The sequence below is a fragment of the Oncorhynchus tshawytscha genome, linkage group LG05, assembly GCF_018296145.1.
Source record: "Oncorhynchus tshawytscha isolate Ot180627B linkage group LG05, Otsh_v2.0, whole genome shotgun sequence".
Classification (NCBI taxonomy): domain Eukaryota; kingdom Metazoa; phylum Chordata; class Actinopteri; order Salmoniformes; family Salmonidae; genus Oncorhynchus; species Oncorhynchus tshawytscha.
The window spans coordinates 27,333,069-27,350,677 of record NC_056433.1 but is presented as its reverse complement, the minus strand read 5'-3'; the positions used below and the strand labels follow the sequence as shown (position 1 = coordinate 27,350,677).

The following is a 17,609-nucleotide window of genomic DNA, read 5'->3' as shown; positions in this document are numbered from 1 at the left end:
TACGTGTAGTTAGTCTGTCAAGATACGGGTCAAGGTAACAATTCAAATCACCTCCGAGTATTAGATTAGTGGAAAATAAGATTTTGGTCACCTACAAACAAGCAATATTTCTGGCTCTCACAGACCTGTAACTTCTTCTTTAAGAGGCTCTTCTGTCCTCCACTCGTTACCTGTATTAATGGCACCTGTTTGAACTTGTTATCAGTATAAAAGACACCTGTCCACAACCTCACAGTCACACTCCAAACTCCACTCTGGCCAAGACCAAAGAGCTGTCAAAGGACACCAGAAACAAAATTGTAGACCTGCACCAGGCTGGGAAGACTGAATATGCAATAGGTAAGCAGCTTGGTTTGAAGAAATCAACTGTGGGAGCAATTATTAGGAAATGGAAGACATAGAAGACCACTGATAATCTCCCTCGATCTGGGGCTCCACGCAAGATCTCACCCCGTGGAGTCAAAATGATCACAAGTACGGTGAGCAAAAATCCCAGAACCACACGGGGGACCTAGTGAATTTTTTTAAATTTTTTTATTTTACCTTTATTTAACTAGGCAAGTCAGTTAAGAACAAATTCTCATTTTCAATGACAGCCTAGGAACAGTGGGTTAACTGCCTGTTCAGGGGCAGAACGACAGATTTGTACCTTGTCAGCTCGGGGGTTTGAACTTGCAACCTTCCGGTTACTAGTCCACTAGGCTACGCTGCCGCCCCATGTGAATGACCTGCAGAGAGCTGGGACCAAAGTAACAAAGCCTACCATCAGTAACACACTACGCCGCCAGGGACTCAAATCCTGCAGTGCCAGACGTGTCCCCCTGCTTAAGCCAGTATATGTCCAGGCCCGTCTGAAGTTTGCTAGAGAGCATTTGGATGAAGAATATTGGGAGAATGTCATATGGTCAGATGAAACCAAAATATAACTTTTTGGTAAAAACTCAACTCGTCGTGTTTGGAGGACAAAGAAGGCTGAGTTGCCTCCAAAGAACACCATACCTACTGTGAAGCATGGGGGTGGAAACATCATGCTTTGGGGCTGTTTTTCTGCAAAGGGACCAGGACGACTGATCCGTGTAAAGGAAAGAATGAATGGGGCTATGTATCGTGAGATTTTGAGTGAAAACCTCCTTCCATCAGCAAGGGCATTGAAGATGAAACGTGGCTGGGTCCTTCAGCATGACAATGATCCCAAACACACTGCCCGGGCAACGAAGGAGTGGCTTTCAAGGTCCTGGAGTGGCCTAGCCAGTCTCCAGATCTCAACCCCATAGAAAATCTTTGGTGGGAGATGAAAGTCTGTGTTGCCCAGCAACAGCCCCAAAACATCACTGCTCTAGAGGAGATCTGCATGGAGGAATGGGCCAAAATACCAGCAACAAGTGTGTGAAAACCTTGTGAAGACTTGCAGAAAATGTTTGACCTCTGTCATCGACAACAAAGGGTATATGACAAAGTATTGAGATAAACTTGTGTTATTGACCAAATACTTATTTTCCACCATCATTTCCAAATAAATTCATTAAAAATCCTACAATGTGATTTTCTGGATTTTTTTTCTCATTTTGTCTGTCATAGTTGAAGTGTACCTATGATGAAAATTACAGCCCTCTCTCATCTTTTTAAGTGGGAGAACTTGCACAATTGGTGGCTGACTAAATACTTTTTTGCCCCACTGTATTTCACTTTTTCGCTGCTAGTTTGTGACTGGGGAATATACTAAACAACGTGTATATATATATATATAGCTTCAGTGATTTTTCAATTCGTTCCAGTCATTGGCAACAGAGAACTGGAAGGAAAGGTGGCCAAAGGGGGTGTTGGCTTTGGGGATGACCAGTGAAATATACCTGCTAGAGCGCGTGCTATGGGTGGGTGTTGCTATGGTGACCAGTGAGCTGAGATAAGGTGGGGCTTACCTAGCAAAGACTTATAGATGACCTGAAGCCAGTGGGTTGGCGACAAATATGTAGCGAGGGCCAGCCAATGAGAGCATACAGGTCACAGTGGTGGGAGGGCCATTTGGATAATGAATTTAAGGTCATTTGTGATTCTGATTTCAAGGCAAATTGAGTAATTGATCATTATGAACGGGTTTATAGTTCTTTGACATAGTTGTAATTAGAACCAATGAGAAGAAAGAAATGGCATAGCCCTGGATTAATGGTAGACTTATGTTAAGTATTTAGAACCTAATCCAGGCCAATGGGATAGGGATATATGAAATCTGTGGTGATTTAGGATTATTGATAGGATCGAGATAACCTTAATCAACCTATGTAAGGACTTTAGAGATTGCCACCATAGACATGTTTTTTTCTAAAAATCCATGAGTTCAGATAATGCCAAACAGTGAGACACTTAGTCAATATTTGGTAACAACCCATATTTGATACTAACTGTTATGAGAAAGAGTAAAAGACAGATAGGAGGAAGGGCAGACGGAGGAGCCCTCCCCACCCTGCTGAGACCTTGAAGGTTTGTGAGCAGAGAGGAGATGGTGGGGAATGGGGGCCAGGAAATTAGCAAGATATGAGTGACACAGAATGGGTAGATAACGGTACTGAGTGGAGACAAAAGGGGTATGAAAACTTAGTTGGTTTCAGGAACTAAGTTGTTAAACACAGAAACATTGCCCAGAAATGATTCGACACAGCAGGCCGAAATAGTAGCATTGACTAGTGCCTGTGAAATAAGAAAGAAGATAAAGGTTACTGTTGACATAGATAAGCACATATACATCTAAAACCATACAAAGCAGCACAGGTAACTCTTAAAGTAGATAAGACACTTGACAGAGAATTGTTACAGGATGGCCATGACTGAACGCCTCAGGGAGAATTGGACATGTGGAAAATGAAAGGAGCGATCCTACAAGATAATGCCAGACATAAGGATATGTCATTGTTTAGATATTATCTCAAGAGTAAGATTGATACATGGGCGGAGCCAGGTATCAACCGGAGGGATGATGGCCTAGTAGCCTATTGATGGCCCAGTGGCCTAGGCAGGTTAGGAAAGACGTCGTGGCCTATGTGATAATGAACTACTAATAAAAAACATTTTTGTAATAGATAAGCTAAAATATTAGGTCAAGATATTGTCCCTAGAGTTGGTTTACTGGGATATAATTCTTTAAATAATGGATGACATTCTAGCAAATCAGATAGAACAAATGAGAAGACTGTTTGTTAACCAAACCTGTATGTCCAAGGTTTTATGCTCTACAGGTGAATTACAGAAGGTGATTCACTCAATCCAGTCCCTGAGGAGAATAGACAGGAAGCAGCCCCGTTGGGAGGGGCCATACCAAGTACTCTTGGTGACAGCCTTCGCGGTGAGAATAGCTGAAAGAACTACCTGGGTTCATATCACACAGTGCAAGACGGTAAGACACACTGACACTGTCGAACAATCACAGAGTTAGGAGAAGAACCAAAATCAATAGGGGTTGGGGGTTACCTCTCTAACGAAGATTCCCTGACCCCACCCTATCCCCCCTGTGTGCGTTCATAGTAGTGAAAGAATGGACTGGCCTCTAGATGATGATATGATTTCCGGGAAAGGGTCGGGCTTTACAGGAGTGCTGATTGGTCTGAGCTGTCTTATTGTGGGAGCAATATTCCTAAATACACCATGACCCATTCGAGAATGCAGAATGTGGTAACTTGACCCATAGTTTGATGATGAGGATCTTGTATTAACCAAGCATAAGATATCACTTGATCTGGATAAACAGGGAGTGTAGTGAAGATAAGGGTTTCAGTTGATACCCTAGTGCCATTCCGGGTAGAAGAGGTTAGGGCAGGTGATAGCTCTATAGTCAGCCAGAATACAAGCAGAGCCCCTGACAAAACAGATATGGACAGTGGAGTCATCCAGAGCCAAGGGCCGGTGCGGATAGTGTAGACGAAAGATCTTAAGGAAGTGATTGAGGTGGAAACTGGTTATGGGTATACAGCCAGATCAGTAGCGAAAGAAGAATGTTAGGCCTGCGCCACAGCAGGCCACAGTATCCCCATATGCCCATTACATCCAGACTTCCCCCTTTCACAGTTACAGGAGGACATTATTATTGTATGGCTCGCTACATCACACACGGATGGGACATAGGGGAAGTAAGAACATGCAATAGGACAGAGAATGTTACAACTGACAAGACAATGAGGGACTTGACTGGCAGATGAAAAGGCCTAGAGTGGATGTCTGGTGGTTTGTGGAGGTGTGAGACTGTGGCCTGACCTGCCTACCAATTGGACCGGTATTTGTGCACTAGTGCAGTTAGGCATTCATGCCCTTCATCCTTATCCGACACAAAGACCTAGCGCCAGGTAGAAGAGTAAAAAGGAGTGCTCCGTCAGGATCTTTTGACCCCAGAGTTTACATTGATAGCATTGGAGTTCCAAGGGGGTTACCTGATGGGTTCTGGATTGGAATCAAGCATCTTCTGGTGATAACAGCTGCAACCCAGGTTGATGGGATGTCAGAATAGAATAGCCTTGGCTATGTTACTGGCTGAAAAGGGTGGGGAGTGAATGAGGTTCGGAGCAGAATGTTGTACTTTCATCCCAAATAACACAGCTCCAGACGGATCAGTGACCAAGGCCCTGGCTGGTTTAACCACCTTAGCTCACGAATTAGCAGAAAACTCTGGGGTGGATACTTCTCTGACGAGTTGGTTTGACAGTCTGTTTGGCAAATGGAAAAATGTCATGATCACTGTGTTGTGGGCAACCTTCACCTGTGTGACTGTGTTAGTTTTGTGCGGATGTTGCGTGAGAGATCTCATTTCCAGGACTCCTGTCTGGGTTGGCGTCCCCCCTTGGGTTGTGCCATGGCAGAGATCTTTGTGGGCTATACTCAGCCTTGTCTCAGGATGGTAAGTTGGTGGTTGAAGATATCCCTCTAGTGGTGTGGGGGCTGTGCTTGGCAAAGTGGGTGGGGTTATATCCTTCCTGTTTGGCCCTGTCCGGGGGTGTCCTCGGATGGGTCCACAGTGTCTCCTGACCCCTCCTGTCTCAGCCTCCAGTATTTATGCTGCAGTAGTTTATGTGTCGGGGGGCTAGGGTCAGTTTGTTATATCTGGAGTACTTCTCCTGTCCTATTCGGTGTTCTGTGTGGATTCTCTAATTCTCTCCTTCTCTCTTTCTTTCTCTCTCTCAGAGGACCTGAGCCCTAGGACCATGCCCCAGGACTACCTGACATGATGACTCCTTGATGTCCCCAGTCCATCTGACCGTGCTGCTGCTCCAGTTTCAACTGTTCTACCTTATTATTATACGACCATGCTGGTCATTTATGAACATTTGAACATCTTGGCCATGTTCTGTTATAATCTCCACCCGGCACAGCCAGAAGAGGACTGGCCACTCCACATAGCCTGGTTCCTCTCTAGGTTTCTTCCTAGGTTTTGGCCTTTCTAGGGAGTTTTTCCTAGCCACCGTGCTTCTACACCTGCATTGCTTGTTGTTTGGGGTTTTAGGCTGGGTTTCTGTACAGCACTTTGAGATATCAGCTGATGTACGAAGGGCTATATAAATAAATTTGATTTGATTTGATTTTGATTTGATTCTGGAGAAATTGATGACGCAACAGATGGTGAGATACGGACCGATTCGGAGTTCTGACCAGTGGAATGATGAATACATGACTCCAGATCTAGTAGATGGACCCTTACGAGGAGGCTATGTTACATGAGACCATTTTTAAAGTTTAGGTTTCTTCTTGTGTTAATGTTCAGACTGTTTTTTGATGAAGATTGAAACAAAAATCCTGATAAGAAGTGTTCTGATGTAGGCCTAGAACAGTCATTGTAAATACATATATTGGTTTTTGTGTGGTTGATTTTTGGGGTATAATTGATATTTCAAATAAAAATAGATGTGGGATTGTGTGTATAATATTAATACCATTGCCATTAATACAGGTAACGAGTGGAGGACAGAGGAGCCTCTTAAAGAAGAAGTTACAGGTCTGTGACAGCCAGAAATCTTGCTTGTTTGTAGGTGACCAAATACTTATTTTCCACCATAATTTGCAAATAAATTAATTAAAAATCCTACAATGTGATTTTCTGGATTTTTTTCTCATTTTGTCTGTCATAGTTGAAGTGTACCTATGATGAAAATTACAGGCCTCTCTCTTTTTAAGTGGGAGAACTTGCAAAATTGGTGGCTGACTAAATACTTTTTTGCCCCACTGTATGTCACGTTCTGACCTTAGTTCCTTTGTTATGTCTTTCGTTTTAGTATGGTCAGGGCGTGAGTTGGGTGGGTTGTCTATGTTTTTCAATTTCTGTGTTTGGCCTGGTATGGTTCTCAATCAGAGGCAGCTGTCAATCGTTGTCCCTGATTGAGAACCGTATTTAGGTAGCCTGTTTTCCATTGTGTTTTGTGGGTGGTTATTTTCTGTTTAGTGTTGTACCTTACAAGACTGATCGTTGGTTATTTATTGTGTTGTTTTCAGTGTTCATTAACATGTTTAAAATATGAACACTTACCACGCTGCACCTTGGTCCTCCTCTCCTTCCCCAGACGACAAGTGTTACAATATAGACTAAACTACAGGAAATGATAAGCAGAGCTCTCGTAAATAAACCTGCTGACTAAGTAGACTGGTCTCTGTCTGTTTCATTTTAATAAGAACATTACAAATTCTTAATAACAGAGTATTTTAATTGAATTGGTTAATGAACATGAGAACATAATTCTCTTAACAGTAGTATATGGGGCTTTGGTGACAAAACGGATGGCACTGTGATAGCCTGCATCCAATTTGCTGAGTAGAGTGTTGGAGTCTATTTTGTAAATGACATCGCCGAAGTCAAGGATCGGTAGGATAGTCAGTTTTAGAAGGTTATGTTTGGCAGCATGAGTGAAGGAGTCTTTGTTGCGAAATAGGAAGCCAATTCTAGATTTAATTTTGGATTGGAGATGCTTAATGTGAGTCTGGAAGGAGAGTTTACAGTCTAACCAGACACCTAGGTATTGGTAGTTGTTCACATATTCTAAGTCAGAACCGTAGCGATTCTTGTCGGGCGGGCGGGCAGCAATCAGTTGAAGAGCATGCGTTTAGTTTTACTAGCATTTAACAGCAATTGGAGGCCACGGAAGGAGTGATGTATGGAATTGAAGCTCATTTGGAGATTTGTTAACACAGTGTCCAAAGAAGGGCCAGATGTATACAAAATGGTGTCGTCTGCGTAGAGATGGATCAGAGAATCACCAGCAGCAAGAGCGACATCATTGATGTATACAGAGAAAGAGTCGGCCCGAGAATTGAACCCTATGGCACCCCCATAGAGACTGCCAGACGTCCGGAGAACAGGCCCTCCGATTTGACACCCTGACCTCTATCTGAGAAGTAGTTGGTGAACCAGACGAGGCAGTCATTTGAGAAATCAAGGCTATTGAGTCTGCCGATAAGAATGTGATGATTGACAGTCAAAAGCCTTGGCCAGGTCGATGACGACAGCTGCACAGTACTGTCTTTTATCGATGGCGGTTATGATACCGTTTAGGACCTTGAGCGTGGCTGAGGTGCACCCATGACCAGCTCGGAAACCAGATTGCATAGTGGAGAAGGTACGGTAGGATTTGAAATGGTCAGTTATCTGTTTGTTAGCTTGGCTTTCGAAGATTTCAGAAAGGCAGGGCAGGATGGATATAGGTCTATAAGAGCTTGGGTCTAGAGTGTAACCCCCTTTGAAGAGGGGGAAGACCACGGCAGATTTCCAATCTTTGGGGATCTCAGATGATACGAAAGAGGTTGAACAGGCTAGTAATAGGGGTTGCAACAATGTTGGCGGATAATTTTAGAAAGAGAGGGTCCAGATTGTCTAGCCCAGCTGATTTGTTAAGATCCAGATTTTGCAGGTTTTTCAGAATATCAGTTATCTGGATTTGGATGAAGGAGAAGCGGGGGGGGGCTTGGGTTTCTGCGGGGGGTGCAGAGCTGTTGGCCGGGGTAGGGGTAGCCAGGTGGAAAGCATGGCCAGCTGTAGAAAATTATTTTTGATTTTTTTTTAAAGATTTATCGGCGGTGACAGTTTTCCTAGCCTCAGTGCAGTGGGCACCTGGGAGCAGGTGCTCTTATTCTCCATGGACTTTACAGTGTCCCAAGACTTTTTGGAATTAGTGCTACAGGATGCAAATTTCTGTTTGAAAAAGCTAGTCTTAGCCACAGGATGTTTTTGTGCTGGTCAAGGGCAGTCAAGTCTGGGGTGAACCAAGGGCTATATCTGTTCTTAGTTCAACATTTTTTGAATGGGGCATGCTTATTTAAGATGGTGAGGAAAGCACTTTTAAAGAGCAACCAGTCATCCTCTAAAGAAGGGATGAGGTCAATATCCTTCCAAGATACCCAGGCCAGGTTGATTAAAAAGGTCTGCTCCCTGAAGTGTTTAAGGTAGCGTTTGACAGTGATGAGGGGTGGTCGTTTGACCGCGGACCCATTACGGATGCAGGCAACGAGGCAGTGATCGCTGAGATCCTGGTTGAAGACAGCAGAGGTGTATTTAGAGGGCAAGTTGGTCAGGATGACATCTATGAGGGTGCCCATGGTTACAGATTTAGGGTTGTACCTGGGAGGTTCCTTGATAATTGTTAAGCACATCCCCAGTTTAGGTCACCTAACAGTACGAACTCTGAAGATGGATGGGGGGCAATCAATTCACATATGGTGTTCAGGGCACAGCTGATGGCTGAGGGGGGTCTATAACAAGCAGCAACGGCGAGAGACATTTCTGGAATGGTGGATTTTTAAAAGTAGAAGCTCGAATTGTTTGGGCACAGACATGGATAGTGTGACTGAACTCTGCAGGCTATCTCTGCAGTAGATTCCAACTCTGCCCCCTTTGGGAGTTCTATCTTGTTGGAAAATGTTGCAGTTGGGGATGGAAATTTCTGAATTTTTGGTGGCTTTCTTAAGCCAGGATTTAGACACAGCTAGGATATCAGGGTTGGCGCAGTGTGCCGAAGCAGTGAATAAAACAAACTTAGGGAGGAGGCTTCTGATGTTAGCATGCATGAAAACAAGGCTTTTACGGTTACAGAAGTCAACAAATGAGAGCGCCTGGGGAATAGGTGTGGTTCTGGGGGCTACAGGGCCTGGGTTAACCTCTACATCACCAGAGGAACAGGGGAAGCGTAGGATAAGGGTCTGGCTAAAAGCTATAAGAACTGGTCGTCTAGTGCATTGGGAACAGAGAATAAAAGGAGCAGATTTATGGGCGTAGTAGAATAGATTCAGGGCATAATGTACAGACAAGGATATGGTAGGATGTGAGTACAGTGGAGGTAAACCTAGGCATTGAGTGATGATGAGAGCGGTTGCGTCTCTGGAGGCCCAAGTTAAGCCAGGTGAGGTCTCTGCATGTGTGCAGTGTGGGACAAAACAGCTATCTAAGGCATTTAGGGCAGGGCTGGGGGCTCTACAGTGAAATAAAACAATAACTAACCTAAACAGCAGTAGCCAAGGCATATTGACATTAGGGAGAGGCATGTGTAGCCAAGTGATCATTGGGTCTAATGAGCAGCAATAGGTAGTCGCTACTATGCTAGGCGAGCTGGAGACATGGCAATTCAGAAAGCTAGCGGGCTGGGGCCAGCAGATGGATCAGCGGGCTCCACGTCGGCAATAAAGGGTCCAGGTCAATTGGCAAAAGAGGTACCTAGCTCGAGGCTAGCTCAAGGCTAACTGGTGCTTGCTTCGGGGCAGAGGCGTTAGCCAGGAGTAGCCACTCAGATTGCAGCTAGCTAGCTGCGATGATCAGGTGTAATGGTCCAGAGCTTGCAGCTTGAAGACCGCTAGCAGTGGCTGACCACTCGCTAGTAGCTAGTTAGCTGGCTAGCTTCTGATGGGGGTTCTGGTTCTTAAGTATAAAAATAGCAGATCCGTACCACATTGGGTGAGGCGGGTTGCAGGAGAGTATACTCAGTCCGTGGATGGAAAGTGAGATTAAAATCTATACGAAATATATACAAAAAAATTAGGAAAATTATTATTTACAAGACAAACACACGTCTGACTGCTACGCCATCATCAATAAGGAAGAGCAGCCTTTACTGCCAAACGGTAGTCTAGCTAGCCTATTCTACTTCTTGCAAAATAATGTACCGGGATTGCCTTCTTTAGGTAGCATGTCCTCATTTAAGCATAATTTTTAGGTTGCTGCGACTTGCTGATCCATGCCTACTATGGGCGGACTGCTATCAATTTAGTTAATATGTTGAAATATATCAAATAAAAAGTTCTATATCATTTTTTAAAATTACCTCTAGAATGTAACGGATACAGCTGGTGTCCAACTCGTAGAACATACTCCAGATATTCTTGATTGGAAAAACTAGCTTGGCAATGTCAGTGATATATTCTTCTAGACAATGTATAAATTCAAGTCTCCACAGATAGACACTCAAACCACATGTCTCCCTACACTTTATACACTTCAGCCATACCCTAACTGTACACCCCTAAATCTACATAATTCATTGTCATAACTATAAATAACAGTCATTAATGCAATTGAATCAGTAACCATCAATTCACTTTCAATTCAAGATAAATGTGATTTCATTTCATATATTTAAAAACATTATTGTAATATAAGTAACACTTTATTTTAAGGTAGGCCTACACATAGCCATTAATTTGTAGTTTATATGTACAGTACCAGTCAAAAGTTTGGACACCTACTCATAGTTTTAGTACTAAAACTAGTACTAGTTTTACTTGTAGAATAATACTGAAGACATCAAAACTAGGAAATAACACATATAGAATCACATAGTAACCCAAAAAGTGTTTAATTAACAAATCAAAATATATTTTATATTTGAGTTTCTTCAAAGTAGCCACCCTTTGCCTTGATGACAGCTTTGCACACACTTGGCATTCTCTCAACCAGCTTCATGAGTTAGTCACCTCATGAACAAGAACAAATTCTTATTTACAATGACGGCCTGCCAAACCCTGTAAGCCAAACCCTAACGATGCTGTGCCAATTGTGTGCCGTCCCCCGGCCGTGATTAGGAGTTCCATAGGGCGGCACAAAACTGTCCCAGCGTCATCCGGGTTAGGCCATCATTGTAAATAAGAATTTGTTCTTAAATGACTTGCCTAGTTCAATAAAAATACAAGTGTAAGCGCTTTCATTGTCTGCTTATATGCCCTCTTTATTTATCTTACAGTTACTACTTGGTGTGCCAGCTGAATACTGTAAGAACAGCCCATGTTCTTAATTCTGTTGCTATGCATTTCAAAAGTGCTGAACAAATAATTATATTGACTACGTCCGTCCTAGCTCGCTCATTAATGTCTTAATCGTAATTACGGATTGCCTCTTATCTGCTCGACGTTCCCGTATGACATAGTTTGTACATCTCAATTATCAGTAGAAACCACATTTGTTTAAGCAAGTCAGCCATATAAGATGTTTTCAAAAAAGGCAATAAATGAGACTGAATGAACTGTTCCGCTGCCAGACAACGCTCCGCTGATAGTGGTGGTAAGAATTCACTCCAAGGTGCTGAAAAGTAAGCTCTGCTGTTGGGACAGCTTTTAAGGGAAAGGGATACCTAGTCAGTTGTACAACTGAATGCATTCAACTGAAACGTGTCTTCCGCATTTAACTTCTCTGAATCAGAGGTGTGGGGGCTGCCATAATCGACATCCACATATTTTGTGTAGGCCCTAACAGCACCGTTTGTCACCATTACAGCGCAATTAATGTATTGTTTAGTGGCTTTGCTGGCATGCATCAACCACAAGATTTACATGCTAAAATCGCCACAGCACGACAGGCCCCATGGAAACATCAAATTGGTAGCTAAACTTTCCAGATGTCGACAAGTTAAAATACGCTAGACAAGGTGGGATATTTATCTCAGTAAAATAATTATGCGAGAAATGGTGGAACCCATAACAAAGTAAACATTCTGTGGTCCTCCCACTAAGGCTTGGTAAAGCATGCAGTTTAATAGGCTACAGATAAATTATGAAATTCATAGGTTCTTATTCTGGTGACATGTTCGGCTGCCATTTGTCAAATAATCTCGTTTTTATCCATAATAAACTCATTGTGAAGGTTACCTACCCGCATTGTATCTGCTTTAGTCCAGCAGTGAAGCGTTCAAAAAAAATGTTAGACATGACTTTGAAGACACCAGCAAATCAGCTCACGTTCTGGCCCCTGACCATCCGCTCAAGAAAAAAAAGGAAAAAAAATCTGCCCCTGGCTGAATATAGTTGATGATCCCTCGTTAGACAGAAGGCATGCTGCAGAAGCTTCCTTGATCAACAAAATCTATACCATTAGATTCGTTGGGTTGAATGTGTCCTTCGCTAACAAATAAGCATTTAAAACTTATTTTTATCCAGGGTCTCCCATTTTCCACCTGTAGAAGTGGGTGATTAAGAGGTAGTCGCACATGACTGTGGTCAAGAATCAACTACAATGTCAGCCACAGTTGAAAAATAGGTCTGCCCCATGTTTACAATTAAAAATATGGTCACACTTCAGAATAGGGAAGAGTTACTATGTCCATTGAGACAGCATACACAGAATGAGTTTCCACTAATTAGTCCTTTGACCAAATCAGAGCTGATCTGAAAACCAATTAGTAGGATTTTTTATTTTATTTGTCTGCCTGTGTAAACAAAGCATAGGAGTGTTTTCTGTTTAACTTGCCCTTTAAACTATAAATATGCCTTCATTATAGATAAAAGAGGATATTAAGGATTGGCCAGAACTACATTACTTACATTTCCATAACAAATAACTTAAATCCTAATAAACCTAAGACCTTAAATAACTACAAATATTGCTAATATGTATACCTTAAAATAAAGTCAATGGTTTAATAGAAAAATGTGTTGACTAACTTAACATATACCCATCTTTTTGAACCCGTTGATGAGATTAAAATGATCACTGAATACAATGGCAAAAATGTATCATCCTTCTAGTGATCTCAGTAGACCATTTTATTGTTCCATAGAAACAGACAATATGGACAGACATTATGGTGTAAATTGAGCTGCTTCACATGGGGTGCTATTTCACATGGGGAAAGGGGGTGACCGCTCAGCAGTGATGAAATCAATGTGCAGGCTCTGAAAAAAAAAAAAAAAAAGTCAATGCAATACAGACTATTGCAAAATACTTAAAACGTATGATGTTGTTCAAGTTAGCTTATTAATGTCAGGTGTTACACTACCTACTGCAGCAACATAGGCAGTAAGATAGCCGCAGTGTCATCTCATGAAATGTTGGTTAATAGATCATTAAGTAAAAACGTTTTGTTTTCATTGATTCCATGAACATGCTCATGTATAGCTGTTTTAACATGCAAATCTGCCATGTAGGTATCCCAGTAAACTTGAATAAGAAATGCCAAATAGAAAACATGTTGCACTTACTTCCTTTAACTGCTTTCTTTCCTAAAGTTAGAAAAGGGAGAAGGACACAATAGATGTTAAAAAGCAAACGCATACATTATCCAAATACAGGTGTACTAGCCCTGTACAAAGTTAATACGCGCCATTAAAAAGCCCATTCTGAAATTGCAGTAGTGTTCTGCTGCTGCATGATACAGTTTCTCCAATCACTGATGTAAAGATCTTGTTCAGTTACTAAAGTTGATCCTCTTCAAGTCTGGTGTGCCTTACCAAGAATGAAAGATAATGCTTCACGCATTATTGCCCACAGCCACCAACTATTCAAATGAATGAAGACATAGTACAGTACTACGATTTCAGAAGTTTTGGTGTCAAACTTTTATTCAGTTTAGCAGTAGACAACTCACCCCCATAAGAGACTTTGTAGTACAGGTATGTCATGACACCCAGGCCGACCCACATCTCCTGGTACGCCCCAGTGTAGTAAGGGCTCATCTTGGCCCACCAGCTTGAAAATACACGCCCTGCCATCTGTGTGAAAAATAACAGAATTCTGTCAAATAGATTTATTTTCCAGGCAAAAAAACAGGGTCGGTCCAGCAATGGAAGGAAATTAACTTGGAACAAGTGTACCTTAGCAGTACCACTACAGCTGGCTAGCTTGTAGTACGTGGGAGGTGAGAGACGCCTAGGTGAAAGATTGTTAGCTAGCGTTAGCTGTATAGCCGAGCACGCAATATGGTATATGCCCACCGAACAGAACTACCGTTGAAGCAGAGGACGTCGCATGACTTTCAACCATATCCGCCTCCTTAGCTAACGTTACCCAGTTGTCCTGATACATGGCTGTTACAAGTGTCAACTTACGTTATCAAGGCACACTAGTTAGTATGTATGTCTGTGTCAAAAGTAACAGAAAAAACTAGCTAGCTACATTTACACAATCACGCAAGGCTAAATTCCTGCAACTAAATGTTAGCCAGTTTGCTCGCTAACGTTGGGCCTCATGCAGAGGTTGCTGGCACGGGTAGGTAAACCTGATATATATATTTTTTAAACAAGGTAATCTGACATATTTAATTTATATTTTTTCACTAGGTATTGGTTTGCAGACATAATAAAATATATTTGTAGGGCCTTACCTTCAGTATGTGATGCCCGGTGCGAAGAAGGTCACTTTCCAACGAAAACAATGTATGGTGTGTCGCAGAGCGTGCTGGGATACCAGTTTTCTTCTTTTGCAGCAAGCAGAGAGATAGTAGAATGCACATACAGATTTAGCCACATCGCCTCCCCGTGGTAGCCACGATTTATCATCCAGCAAAAGCACTCGACCCACCGATATAACAGAAAATCTGCTGTTTCATTAACTTGTCCAGTGATTTTTTTTGTCGACATTTAGAAAGTTTGCAATAAAGACAACTGGAGGTAATTGTTTCACAAGACCTAAAAAAAGGATTGATTTGTAAAAACCCACAGTGTCGAATAAAAATTAGGTGGTTGAAGTGTTCCCATTATGCATAGAGGCTAATTGCGCATTAATAAATTGAGACAGCCTGTATTCCTTCCCACCTATCTGTTTCATGTCTCAGGTAGCCCGCGGAAGACAGCATGGTTATAATGCAAAATTAACTGAACAATTATTTTCCATATTCTAATAACGTATTACTACAGTCCGTGCCATGGTGAAATTTGCACTCCTGTAGATCTGAAATAATTGGATGGTGAAACTTGCATTCTGCCAACCAGAAAAGCAAGGCAAAGCAATTCCGGCATTCTTGAAAGTCAGGCCAATCCTTATCCCGCAAATCATTTATTCGAAAAACAGTTTCCATCATAGTGATGCAATAAAGAAAGTAAGACAACCGAATGATCCACCCCTGTCGAACAGATAACAATGTTTTTGATCTTTAGAAAATTTCTCCTATATCTGTCATTTCCATTACACATGTGGCAATGTTTTTGTTATTGTTGTTGTGACATTGCTTTTGTCAAATAAACTTCGGTAAATGGAAACCTGTCTCCTGTTACTGAGTGGACTAAATGCTTTATTCCCGAGAGGAAGAGGCGAATCGAGAGGGCCCAAAATCTGTCTTCTCTAGCAGGTAGCGTTATTTTAGTATTTTCTTTGCTCACCAAGCGAGGAGGTTTTGAATGGAGGTCAATGTGTCGACTTTGGTTAACCATTTTTTTATGGATTATTTGCTATGTGTGGTTTATTTGATCTAATATGTTCCGTAATAATTAGGTTGTTACGAGTGTACTGATATAAGTAGGACACGTGACATCCCGGCAACTTTGAGAAAAAACACTTTATATTGTAGTTGTGCCTGATAGTCACTAGCAGTTACCTGGTCGTCATAAACCCCGCCTATGTCTACAAATTATCTTCTTAAAATGTGATTTTAAACCTAACCTAACTACACTGCTAACCAAGTCAAAAATACCCTAATAATGCATCTCCAGGAGACCTGTGGATAATGCAGCTGGCTACCAATTCATTTTCATTCAGTCATGGCTGGTTTAGGAATTTATTTGGATCACCAATACTAATGGTTTGAAAGAAATCAAAAGTAACAGTCATTATCTGGTGTGGCCACCAGCTGCATTAAGTACTGCAGTGCATCTCCTCCTCATGGACTGCACCAGATTAGCCAGTTCTTGCTGTGAGATGTTAACCCACTCTCCCACCAAGGCACCTGCAAGTTCCCGGACATTTCTGGGGGGAATGGCCCTAACCCTCACCCTCCGATCCAACAGGTTCCAGACGTGCTCAATGGGAGATCCGGGCTCTTCGCTGGCCATGGCAGAACACTGACATTCCTGTCTTGCAGGAAATCATGCACAGAACGAGCAGTATGGCTGGTGTCATTGTCATGCTGGAGCGTCATGTCAGAATGAGCCTGCAGGAAGGGTACCACATGAAGAATTAGGATGACTTCCACAGGGTTGAGACTGCCTGCAATGACAACAAGCTCAGTCCGATGATGCTGTGACACACCGCCCCAGACCATGATGGACCCTCCACCTCCAAATCTATCCCGCTCGAGTACAGCCCTCGGTGTCACGCTCATTCCTTCGATGATAAAGGCGAATCCGACCATCATCCCTGGTGAGACAAAACCGCGACTCGTCAGTGAAGAGCACTTTTTGCCAGTCCTGTCTGGTCCAGCGACAGTGGGTTTGTGCCCATAGGCGACGTTGTTGCTGGTGATGTCTGGTGAGAACCTGCCTTACAACAGGTCTACAAGCCCTCAGTCCAGCCTCTCTCAGCCTATTGCGGACAGTCTGAGCACTGATGGAGGTATTGTGCGTTCCTGGTGTAACTCGGACAGTTGTTGTTACCACCCTGTACCTGTCCCGCAGGTGTGATGTTCGGATGTACCGATCCTGTGCAGGTGTTGTTACATGTGGTCTGCCTCTATGAGAATGATCAGCTGTCCGTCCTGTCTCCCTGTAGCTCTGCCTCACAGTATGGACATTGCAATTTATTGCCCTGGCCACATCTGCAGTCCTCATGCCTCCTTGCAGCATGCCTAAGGCACGTTCACTCAGATGAGCAGGGACCCTGGGCATCTTTCTTTTGGTGTTTATCAGAGTCAGTAGAAAGGCTTCTTTAGTGTCATAAGTTTTCATAACTGTGACCTTAATTAATTGCCTACCATCTGTAAGCTGTTAGTGTCTTAATGACTGTTCCACAGGTGCATGTTCATGGTTCATTGAACAAGCAGGGAAACAGTGTTTAAACCCTTTACAATGAAGATTTGTGAAGTTATTTTTACGAATTATCTTTGAAAGACGGTGTCCTGAAAAAGGGATGTTTCTTTTTTTGCTGAGTTTTTTCAGCAATAAGAGGGTGTGTCTGAAAATACCTGGTAGCCTATGCCAACACACTTTTTTTTGCCATTATTCCTAAGGGAAGGTTGCTGGCTTCCTGACCAAATAGCAACCCAGTGGGCATGTGACGTGATAAAGACGTCTTTTTCTGGTTGAAATCTGGTCGGGACGTCTTATAACCAGATCACAACCATATTAAGACGTGAAAAATAAGTAATGTAAAATACGTCTCATTTTGGTTGATATCTGGTTTATGGTTTAAATCTCTATAATCATGTGCATAGTGTTTGTGGGCCATGCACCCATTAGATATAAGACACTAGAACAATTACAATTATTAAAATTGGAGTAACGTTATTTTTCATCAGGGTTTG

General features: G+C 42.5%; 1 protein-coding gene across 2 annotated transcripts; it reads right to left on the bottom strand.

The window, feature by feature from the left end:
* Positions 1-12,952: 12,952 nt before the first annotated feature.
* Positions 12,953-14,652, bottom strand: atp5mj (ATP synthase membrane subunit j). Of its 2 annotated transcripts, none has more exons than XM_024420541.2 (4): positions 14,541-14,652; positions 13,806-13,929; positions 13,420-13,440; positions 12,953-13,113 (listed from the first exon to the last, which is right to left on the bottom strand). In XM_024420541.2, the coding sequence occupies exons 2-4, from the start codon at positions 13,927-13,929 to the stop codon at positions 13,100-13,102; spliced, it is 159 nt and encodes a 52-aa protein (XP_024276309.1). In that variant the 5' UTR covers positions 14,541-14,652; the 3' UTR covers positions 12,953-13,099. The 2 variants fall into 2 exon arrangements, with proteins under 2 accessions (XP_024276309.1, XP_024276310.1); XM_024420542.2 differs by lacking the exon at positions 14,541-14,652 and adding an exon at positions 14,032-14,086.
* Positions 14,653-17,609: the final 2,957 nt, after the last annotated feature.

Excerpts from the sequence above, each read along its gene's own strand:
- atp5mj (XM_024420541.2), bottom strand. The coding sequence starts at position 13,929 with ATGGCAGGGCGTGTATTTTCAAGCTGGTGGGCCAAGATGAGCCCTTAC. Across the intron at positions 13,441-13,805 it reads CTACAAAGTCTCTTATGGGG|GAAAGAAAGCAGTTAAAGGA; the intron begins GTGAGTTGTCTA and ends TTCTAACTTTAG.